Consider the following 12107-nt stretch of genomic DNA (forward strand, 5'->3'; position numbering starts at 1 on the left):
TTAGTTTAAAATCAACATTGATTTGATTGGTAAATACTTGCACAATGAATAAATATTCAACAATATTTACAGGAAGAAGGTCACACGGTCAGCATATAGTAGCATAGAAAGACCCCTTCAGCTCATTATGCCCACACTCATCATCAATCACCTATCTACTCTAAACCGACTTCTCTGCAGCATTGAATGATTTAAAATGCCCTAGTATACAAATACTTAAAGTACTTAAAATGTTGTGACAATTCCCAGCTCTTCCAATGTTTCAGACAGTGAGTTTCAGAAACCCAAAACCCACTGCATTAAAGAACCTTTCAAGTTTCACATATGTCTTTTTTAACCACCAGCCCTTTTGCCTTTCAAAAGATCAATAGAAAAGTGGATCAACGTACAGAGGTGGTTCACTAGAATGTTGCCTGAGATGGAGAAACTGAGCCATAAGGACAGACTAGATAGGCTTGGATAGTTTTCTGTGGAGCAGAGAGGATTGAGTGGGGTCATGATCAAGATATGTAAGATTATAAGGGGTATGGACAGGGTGAATAGAGAGTTGTTCCCCTTGGTTGAGGGGCCAATCACGAGAAGGCATAGTTTTAAGGTAAGGGGCAGGAGATTCAGAGGGGATTTGGGAAAAAACACTCCTGAAACTAGTATGCACTGTCTGGTAAGGTAGTGGACGCTGGAAACCTTACAACCCTTAAAAGATATTTGGATGAGTACTTCAAATATTGTAATATTCAAGGATATATAATAAGTCCAGCACATTATACTGGTAGTTACATTGGTGTAGATTTGATAGACTGAAGGGCCTTTTCTGTGCGATATGAATCAGGTCCTTCTCGTTCCTTCCCAGGATCCAAGCACACATTTAGAACTCTTTTGTCTTGTGAGTCTGACCAAAATACATGATCTCATATTTATCAGGAAAAATAACTGATCAAACCAAGATACTTTTCTGAATAGATCATTAATGTATATTACAAAGCATAGGCACAGGCTTCCAGTTAAGAGTGCAGTGACAGCATTTGACATCAAGTCCACAATTGACCAAGTGTGGCATCAAGATCCACCTCCAATACTGCAGTGAACATGAACTGGATCAGAGAAAACCTTTCTACCGGTTACAGTCATACCTAGCACATTGAAAGATGTAATTGAGCTCAGTCAGCTTAGCTCCAGGACAACTCTGTAAAAGTTCCTCAGGGTAGTGCACTAGGCTGAACCATCTTTAGGTGTTCCATCATTGGGGCAGCACTGTTGCCTCACAGCGCCAGGGATCTGGGTCCAATTCCCACCTCGGCAATTGTCTGTGTGGAGTTTGCACATTCTCCCGTGTCTATGTGGGTTTCTTCCGGGTGCTCTGGTTTCCTCCTACAATTCAAAGATATGCAGGCCAGGTGAATTGGCCATGCTAAACTGCCCATAGTGTGAGGTACATTAGTCAGGATCAATATAGCGTAGGGGACTGGGTCTGGGTGGGTTACCGTTTGGAGGGTCGGTGTGGACTTGTTATGCTGAAGGGCCTGTTTCCATACTGTAGGGAATCTAATTTAATCAATGACCAGGATAAAATGAGAAGTGGGAATATTCGTTGGTAACAATGTTCAGTACCATTCATGGCTCCACAGATACTGAACTAGTCCATGTCCAAATACAACAAGACCTAGACAAGTGGCAAGGAAATTATCATTGTATCAAATACAGATCAATGCAAGATATTTATTATGATTCTCTTTACAAATGCACTCACAAGCGCTCTATGTATACTATATCGCATTTCCATTCATTCATAAAATCGTGTTTTCATAGTACATTTTAGTCTTACAAGATCAACTAAATTAAACATCCGTTCCAGCCATTACTATATCTTTCTGTCTTCTTTCTGTCTTTCAATTCTTATCAGCCCCATGCTGCAGCAGCGTTTCGACCTGCTTCAGTATCAGAGGCTACCACTGAATAAACGTTAATACTTGTTAATACTCAGAACAATTATTCACGTGAAACTATGGAAAGATTATAATATTAATTTGCCATTAGGAATCATCTCTCGAGACCTGAATAGGTAGCAGAAATCAAACAGTTTCCTCCCCTAGCTGATGAAGGCCTCTGGCCTGAAAAGTTGATTTTCCTGCCCCTCGGATGCTGTCTAACCTGCTGCGCTTTTCCAGCAACTCACCCTCAACTCTGATCTACAGCATCTGCAGACCTCACTGTCCCGACTGTCTGCTGCTCCTTTTCTCTCTGAAATTTCCTTATACACTAACTATTTCTAACTTGTATTTAGGACTACCATCTTGTACTAACGTAGAAGTTTATACTTTTTAAATACACCTTAAATAGGGCTGCTACTCCCTTTAAGAAACTTACTATCAAAACAGTGTTTCTGTGAAATTACACCAAGGAATGTGTAAGAACTGTTGAAACCAGCACTTTTATTTAGAACACGTATAATTTCTCAATTATTTACATCATGTTAGCAACTAACATTGCTAACTTCAAAGATAAAAGGACTGACACCTCTTAATTATGCAAAATCAGACCGGACAGATATTCTAATCCCATCCCAGGAGAAACAGCCAGTATTTAGCAAGTGCTTAAACCATCTCCTGCTTCCCCAGGACAGATGTCGCACAAGCTTGTGTATATTAGACATAACTACGTGACATCATGTTCCAAAAATTTTACTGTATGTAAGAAATGCTTATAAAAGAGGCTACTATAAAACTGTACTTTAGATTCCATTGCCACCCCAGACTGTGGATGCTCAATAAGTAGGCTATTTTCACAGTTACTAATCACGTCCAATTTTGAACAGGATCCTGTATCAATGAGAGAAACTAAACATTGTTCCTTGATATTCAATGACATTACCATCACTGAATCCCCACTATCAACATCTCATGGTTTACCATACACCAGTTCAGTTCTGGTCAATCTATAGGAATACTGTGGTTACAAGAGCAGGTCAGAGGGTAGGAATCCTGCAGCCAATGATGCAGGACCTGATTTCCCAACCATGTTTACCATCTGCAATGCACATGTCAGAAGTCATGTCATACTCCCCACTTGCCTGGATGAGGAGACTAGTCAGGGACAGTCAGCATAGTTCTGTTAAGGGAAGATCATACCTTACAAATTTAGATTGTATTATTTGAGGAAGTGACGAGGGAATCCATGAGGATAGTACAGTGGATGTTGTATACATGGATTTTATTAAGACATTTGACAAGGTCCACTTGGCAGGGCTGGTCAAAAAAGTAAAAGCCTATGAGATAAGAGTAATATGTCGAATTGGATCAAAAGTTGGCTTTGAAACATGAAACAAAGGGAATTGGTTGATGGCTGCTCTTACAAATGAAACATTGCTTCAAGTGGTGTTCTGTAGGGCTTGATTTGGGACTCTGCTTGTTTCATACATTAGCAATTTGGGAAATTTGCAAACTACACAATTATCTTCCGTTGTCATTTTTCCAAATATATGTTTGTGAAATTCATAATATTCATTATATTTTATGAAAACATTATTTATGAAAACATGAATTGTTTTGAAATATAAGTCATCTAAGGTGAACTGAAACACAACCACAATCAAATGAATCCTTTCCAGGTAAGAATGACAACACAGAACAAGGTAAATTGATCTTGTGCATTTTGTTTCTTGATATGCAGCAGTGCCATCTGGTGTTGAAAATTAACAGTAACTGATAGTTGAATTTAGTTCCTAAGCAATATGACTTTTAAATATTAGTACTTTCAATTTCCAAAAGGTGCTCTCTAAGCTATACCATGACAATTTCACTGACTGCCAAAAACAAAACTACATAATATGGGCTGTTTGCCTTTTTTTCTTCAAAGTTAACATGAATCATTGCTCTAAAATTGCACATTCAGGCAGCAGTATAATAAGGCACGTGTAGGGTAATATATAGTTAATATCTCTTACCATTTTGGCTAACAAAAACAGAAATCATTGGAGAAACTCAGCAGGTTGACCGAATGTCAGTCAACTGTATAGTTCAAGTTACCTGCTACTTGTAAGCATCAAGAATGGATTAACAAAACTAATAAGAGGATAAACTTCTCTTCTGCAAATTTACCTGAATGATAATTCATCACCATCTAAACATAATGTCGAATGAAAGGTTATAAGGGTGGTTCTATAGAAGATCAGAGCGATAGTCATACATCTCCACATCATGGAAACAGACCCACTTGTCCAACTCGTCCATGCTGATGAAAAATCCGTAGTTAATCTAGTCCCATCTGCCAGCAGTTGTGCCATATCTCTCTAAATCCTTCCCATTCTTGTACCCATCCAAATCCATGGTGTCTTTGTGGTTAGCACTACTGCCTCACAGCACCAAGGACCCAGGTTCGATTCCAGCCTTGGGTGACTGTGTGGAGTTCACACATTTTCCTTGTGTCTGTGTGAGTTTCCTACAGGTGCTCCAGTTTCCTCCCACAATCCAAAGATATGCAGGTTAGGTAAATTGGCCATGCTAAATTCTCATAGTGTTCAGGGATATGTAGATTAGGTGCCTTATTCATGGGAAATATAGGGTCATAAGGGAATGGTCCTGGGTGGGATACTCTTCAGAGGATCCATGTGGATTTGTTGGGCCAAATGGCCTGTTTCCACACTGTAGGGATTCTATGGTAAATGTTATTATACCTGCCTCCATCAATTCCTCTGGCAATTCATTCCATACAGGCACCACCCTGTGTGTGAAAACGTTGCCCTTTAGATCCAATTATTAAATATTTCCCCTCTCAAATAAATTTATTCCCTCTAATTTTGGACTTTCCTACAACTGGGAAAAAGACTTTGGCTATTCACCCTATACATGTCATTGATGAGGCAGATGAAGATAGTTAAGCCTGGAACATTATCCTGAGGAACTCCTGCTGCTGGAATGACTGACATCTAACAACCATAACCATCTTACTTGCCAGATATGGCTCTAACCAACAGAATGTTTGTCCCCTGATACCCACTGAGTTTTGCTAGGGTGCCTTCATACCACATTCAGTTCAATGCAGCCTTGATGTCAAGGGCTCACTTCTGGAATTCAACCCTTTTGTTCATGTTTCAACAAAGGCTGATTTTTTTTTTAAGCACATGTCAGAATAACAGAAAAGCCAACAAAATTAAAGGCAGAGGAAAAATATTACTCAGCCACCGACAAATCAAGACTTTGTATTTGACTCTCGATTCAAGTCTTCCTTGTTCTTCTGTAATGATAAATCAACATGTCAATTACTCGTTTAGTTTACTGTGATCACTTTTTTTAAAAAGCTCAGCATTTGGATAAATTTACACTGTTCATTCCCTCAATACCCCATCAAACCAGTCATGTTTCAATATTGTTTATTGATATCTTTCTGGCAGCATTTCAAGTTAGGCAAACATTGGAAACAATAGATAATCTCAAACAGATAAATGGAACCGCATCTCAGAGATTTTGAGCTTTTGAAGGTAATCATGTGGCAAAAGCTCTGTAGAAGAAAAGATTAGTATTAGTTATTGGGGGGATGCCTATGACTGCTCAAGTGTAACACAATCATTTTAGACAGCACGATTATATGGATGTAAGTTTGCTCGCTGAGCTGGAAGGAAAACAAACCTTCCAGCTCAGTGAGCGAACTTACATCCAGAACCTCAACCTGAGCTACAAGTCTTCTCACAACTTGCTAGCATGATTATATCAATGGTTAAATCATGCATTTTAAGATAACACCTTCAAAAGCAAGTCTTTCGACAAAAGCATAATTTAACAAAGTCATACCTTATTTCTGAAGCTTCGACGTGTCACAGTAAATTATCTTCAATTCTGTTACTAAGCCCATTTTTGAACCTATTTACACAACTTATTATGGGAACAAACAGTAACAGTATATTACTCTTGAACACCCTATTATTCTTACAGAAGAAAACATCTTCAAATTACTTTTAAAACATCGAAATAAATGACATCCTCTGAACTCTAATGAATGCAAATATTTTCAATTGGTTTGTAAGGCATAACCTATTACTTCTAAAACCATACTTAGATTTTCATTGAATTTCAGAAAGCCCTCAAGCAACATGGAGGTTATTTTAACTGGTTTACATTTGCCAGTTTGTGTCTTATTTTTCAACTGAATGCTGGAACAAAATTAGATATCCTCAGTTTGTATTGGGACACTCACTATTTCAAATGCTTAATAATGACTTCATACATTCAACCTTGTTGTACATGATGCCAAAATTGGAGACAGCACAAATATTCAGGAAAATTGCAGATTCAGAAGGAAGTAGATCTTTCAAGTATTTGGGACAAATAATTGGCAGTTAAAAATATGAGGACAGATGGAAAATACGTAGCACCTGGGCAGGGAATTAAATGCGTAAATGCTATACAAAATGGAACAGTGATGATCTCAAGAGAAATTTAGGATTTATGTAAAACAGTCAGCACTGTTTTGCTGTGGTAAAAAACATACAAATAATTTATTTGTAGAGCAGAGCTTAAGTAGGAGAACTATGAAAGAACAAAGAAAATTTACAGCCCAGGAACAAGCCCTTCGGCCCTCCAAGCCTGAACTGATCCAAATTTACTGTCTAAACCTGTCGGTCAATTCCTAACCCATTGCTATACATTGCAATGAATAGGTCCCATCTCAAGTCAGTTGTGCAATTCTTAGCAGCAAGTAGACAGGATGTGCTGTACATCTCTATGGCTCTATGTTGTTCAGGGAAGAAAGTAATTAGAACAATTCATGAAATCAGGAATTCATACCATTTTAAAAGGTTGAAGAAGTTGGTTACAAGGCAGGGAGAGTTAAGGTATCAGCAAGATTACGAAAGAAAAAGACCATACCAATACGAATAACCATCGGTAACTTTTATGTAAGTAATCATGCATTGCAACATGTAATTCTTTGCAGAACAGCTTTAAGATATAAGCAACATACGGTTGAGAAACAAGAGAAAACATCCCAATATAAGTCAGACAAATGAATGGATAAAAAATTGAAAAGAAAAGCTAACAGAAAAGACTGATTTATTTTACAATAAGGTATCTGTATGAACATGGATTATAACTGCAATAATATAAAAGAGTTGAAACTTCATTTAAACAAAAAAGTTGCTTTAGATTTAGTTAGTAAATCAACAGAACAGTTTGGTTAGATTAGCAAGGTACTTTATACACATGCTTGGATAAAAGCAGTTACAATTGTGTAGTCCTATACAATTGTACAGCCACTATGAATGGTGCCTTCATCTTCAAGCTGAAATCAGTCTCAAAAATAAAAATCAAATGTGAAGAGCTGATTTTGGAAGAAAAAATATATTATGATCAATGAACCTTCAAAGTCTTTCTGGATCAAAAAGGATGAGCTTCAGATTTTCAACGATATTAAGCCATTCTTTCTTGGAATCATAAACAGAAGGTGGACTCAACTCTCATCAGCATTCTTCAACAGCCTACACAAATACAAAGCTAAGGCTTAATTTCAGACAATTCCTCTTGTTAATACAAAATTTTGCATGCTTGCAACAGATATGAACCCAGCTCAATTTGCTATGAATATCAGTGTAATTATGTAATTTTACACAAACATATAAACTTTCTGCACTGGATCTAACAGTCTGACAGAGGATGTAGCAGAGGGAATCAGAAAAAAAAGATTCTGTTACTTGTCATGATTTTATATTTGCCACTGCCACAGCAAACACTCAAGACCTACAGATCACGAATAAACAGTACAGTTAAAAATGATGTAGAGTAACTGAAGTCTTATATTTGGAATACGTGTTGGAGGCAGGTTTAATTGTTCTAAAAATAAAACTAAATGATTATCCGAAGAGAAAACAAAATTGTAGCAGCAGAGGGAAAAGAAATATGTAAATGGGACTAACTGAGTTACTATTGAAGAGCACGGGCATGAAGAGTATACCAAGACTTTGATTTCACCTACTGATATTTTTCTTGCATCATGTCTGTTGTAGATTATTTGAAAGAGACCAATACTGATCTGTTGACAAACTCGTATTCACCATATTTGCAATAGATGGTAGAAGACAAAGTAATTAATTATGTTTTCTAATTATCTTTCTGCATTTTAATTTGTTAGGTAAGTTTTCTACAAGTGGGCTCCAGGACTACCACAACATCTACATGGGACAGCTCAGACCTTTTGAGTTAAACGAAACAAAAGTAAGGATTATTTCAGATGTCAGCATGTTGTGACGCTAAGGATCAAGGAAGTAATAGTGGGATTATCATCCTTGACATGGATCAATCATCAGTTCCTGATGAAACGTATCTCAGGCTATTAAAAGAAGCCAAGGAGGAAATAACAAAGTCTGACCATCATTTTACAATACTCACTTGATGTAACTTTGATGCTTGAGGTTTAGAGGACTGCTAATGTTTTTTGTTTCAAAGGGGCAACAGAAAAACTGAATAATTACAGGCCAGACAATATAACTCTGTAATGGACACATTATTAGTTTCTGAGAGACAGAAGAAAGCATTACTTACAAAGGCACGGATTAATTTGCATGAATTTGTTAGGAGGAAATTGTCTCTGACTAACTGGGTTACGTTTTTTAGGACATAAGGAGGATTAATGAGGGTTGTGCAATGTTGGAATTACATGGACTTTGGAATGTTTGTGACAAAATTCTACTTACAGACAGACTGAAATGAACCCACAGGATCCAGGGGAATTCAGCAAGCTGGATATAAAACTGACTCAGTGATAGGAAACAAAGGATGATAGTTTGGTAGATTTTGTCACAAGAAGGTCATTTCAATGGGGTTCTGCAGGGACCAATTCAAAGTCCTCTCCTTTTTATAGAATGGAGTAATAATTTGGACATAAATATAGGAGCAGTGACTGAAATGTATGCAATAGGAAAATTGGCTGTGTGGTAGATAGCTTGTACATTGCAGTAATATATTAATAGACTGGTCAGGTAGGCAGATCACTGACAAATGCAATTCAATGTGGGCAAGTGTGATTTAATCCTTTCGGGGAAGTCAAACATGGCAAAGGATTACACAACCAATGCAAGAATATCAAGAGATGTAGAGGAATGGGGACTTTGACATGAATGAGTGTGGTGCTGGAAAAGCACATCAGGCCAGGCAGCATCAGAGAAGTAGAAAAATCAATGTTTCGGGCACAAGACATTCATTGGGAATGAGGCTGGGATTTCCTGATGAAGGGCTTTTGCCAAAACATTGATTTTCCTGTTTCTCTGATGCTGCCTGACCTGCTGTGCTTTTCCAGCACCACATTCTTGACTCTACTCTCCAGCATCTGCAGTACTCATTTTTGCCACTTTGGAGTTAATGCCCACAGACTCCTCAAAGATCAAAGGAGTAAATATTGTGCGATCACCTGCCACAACACTAAAAGTAGAGAATCTGGTTTGCCAAAACAACCTGTCATCATACTTGTAGTTGTATGACTTCAGATTTACATCCAAAATTGCCCTTGGACAACACAAATGCATTAAACAAACGGAGCTGCAAAAAGAGAAACCGGGCAGCCTTGAAATCAAATTCTAAACGTGGGCCAATAGAGCAATTAATCTTCTTCAGGAATTCAGAGATTCAGTGTTTGCTACGCAATTAATAAACAAATTATGGGGGAATCCTTACTACCAAGGCTGTTAAACAGATCTCTGATAAACAAAAAGGAACACAGCATACACACGTTGAGACTCCAAACAGAACTTCAAAAAACCTTTTCGATATGCTCCTGAAATTGAGTCACCCGAAAAAACAAACATGCCCAAGGAAACGCCTTCGCATATAATGAGGGTTATTAAATGCCTGGCCAGCATCTCAAAACGCTGGATGACAGACTAAGAACAAACATATTAATGTGCAAAATCAATTCTCAAACTAGATGACTCATCATTCATCTAATGAAGAGCATTGTTGGCCTGATAATGACTGAACGTTTTGCTTCCAGATAGGTTAAAGAATATCTGGAGGTTAAGTATAGAGTAACTAGTCAGGTTAAAAGCACATCAGTAACGTGAAGAAAGATGGCCCAGAGAAACATATTTAGGATCACTTTATTTTACATAAAACAAATAGTTCATCACACAGATCATAGGTGCACCAGTCACATCATCTTGCCCTTACTTTTCAAAATTTTCAAATAAAACTATCGACACCTAACAATAAAATGAATGAAAGTAAGTTCATTAGATGTACAGAACACACGGAAAACAGGAGGAGGAAATACTGCCTTGGCCATTCAATGGGATTGATGGAAATGGTTATGCAGGCCTGGCTGGGATACACCCAGAGGACGTCCTGTACATCCACCTTCTCGTCACTTTTTTGTTAAAAATCTAGTATAATTCTGGATGCACTTAAAAGCAGATGAACTGCTCCTCTGTTGTCCTGTAATAGAAACAGAGAACTCATTATGCCATGAGATTCAAATGCCTTCTGTCATTATTATGAGGATGAGTGTTGTGATTCTACAATTTGGACATCTCTCCTGTGTTGCAACAGAGACAATAACATTAGCAGAAGATATGAATTGATCCATAATAAAAACTGAAAAAAACTACAGATGCTGGATATCAGAACCAAAAATAGAAATGGCTGGAAAAGTTCAGCAGGTCTGGCAGCATCTGTGGCGAGAAATCAAGAGTTAATGTCTCAGGTCCAGTAGCCCTTTCTGAAACATTGACTAATTCTGCCAGGCCTGCTGAGCTTTTCCAGCCATTTCTGTTTTTGTGAGTGGACTTGTACTTGGTTGTTGGCAGTCCTGTCTTCTACTTCCCATCTGCTTGGTTAGTGAACAGAGGTTTTCACCTTGTTGACGAGCAATGTAAACACTGAGAAAAGGCACTCACTTGAGTTTGTCAAAATAGTAAAGCAGGTCAACATGGTGTTTGAGAAGGCATGTGCATTACTTTTACAACTTTTGGCATAGAATATGAGAGCATGGAGATTATGTTGGAACTATATATATCATTAGCTGGGTCATAGCTGGAGTACTGTGTACAGTCTGGTCAACTCACTACAGAAAGGACATCATTACACTAGACAGTATGTAAGGCAATTTTATGAGGAAATTGCATTTTCCTGTCTTGGCAACAATGAGGAAAGATTGGATTTACTTTGGCTTGAGAGTAGAGGGGGCTGAAAAGTGATTTGACTGCGGTGTTAAGACCCTGAATAGACCGGATGAGACATTTTTACCTTAGTAGCCACCTTAGTCAGCGAGTAGTACGCATTTACTTTAAACGACTCGGAGATAAAGAAAAATATTTTCACCCAAAGAGTGGGAAGGATCTGGAACTCGCAGCCTGAAAGGGTAATAGATGCAGAAACTCTCCACTCATCAGCATCTTAGCCTGCAGAGCTACAAATGAAATGCCGCTAATTAGGCTGGGTGGCTCATTTCTTGTTTGGCACAGACACTATGGGCCAAGTGACCTTCTTCTCTGCCAAAAACTACAATTCTATTTTATATTCTTGTATAACTACCAAATTACTGTACGGTTATAGTTGGAAATTGTTATGTAATTTAATATAGTAAAACAATCTTGAACTACTACTCAAAGTATTTTGCATCATTCTAAATAATCTGATGAAAAGCTGTAAATTTGAAATGTTAACCATTTTTCTCTGCTTAGCCTCAAGTGCAACCAACATTTTGTTTTTAATCTACGTTGTTACATAGCTTTTCCACCAGATAAAAAAAGAAGATCCAATATTACCAGAAGACTACTTTCACATTACTATTGTTATAGGTACTTAGGATTTTAGAACCTCCAAAAATACAAACCATAATTTGAATCCAATCGGAAATATTTCCTACATTATGTATCTTTCGTTGTGGGATTATGATTGACAGGTATGTTATCCAGAAGAATCTCTTTTCTGGGTCTAATACCTGTGGAGAAAAAGAAAAAGACTAGTTATTTGGATCAGCATCTTAGAAGTATGGAAACTGATGACTACTGAGGTGTTAATTGCATTTCTGCAGATCTTTGTGAGGGAGGTGGACAGATTTTGTATTCCATAAGTAAAAGCTCATCAAATGTGGAGGCCAGTTAGGACAATAGCAAAACCATCACTCAAATT

General features: G+C 37.7%; 1 protein-coding gene across 2 annotated transcripts in view; it reads right to left on the minus strand.

The window, feature by feature from the left end:
• Window positions 1–3610: 3610 nt before the first annotated feature.
• Window positions 3611–12107, minus strand: part of LOC140487222 (complex III assembly factor LYRM7-like) — a 51764-nt gene continuing 43267 nt past the window's right edge. Inside the window, exons 5-6 of one of the 2 annotated variants that reach the window (XM_072586863.1) lie at window positions 11809–11916; window positions 3611–7465 (exon numbers count right to left, since the gene is read on the minus strand). In XM_072586863.1, the coding sequence (XP_072442964.1) occupies window positions 11843–11916 (74 nt within the window). In that variant the 3' untranslated portion in view covers window positions 3611–7465; window positions 11809–11842. Of the gene's footprint in view, window positions 7466–10059; window positions 10410–11808; window positions 11917–12107 lie in introns of those variants that run through there. The other variant, XM_072586862.1, reaches the window with a different exon arrangement.

This window comes from Chiloscyllium punctatum, chromosome 2 (assembly GCF_047496795.1).
Source record: "Chiloscyllium punctatum isolate Juve2018m chromosome 2, sChiPun1.3, whole genome shotgun sequence".
Taxonomy (NCBI): domain Eukaryota; kingdom Metazoa; phylum Chordata; class Chondrichthyes; order Orectolobiformes; family Hemiscylliidae; genus Chiloscyllium; species Chiloscyllium punctatum.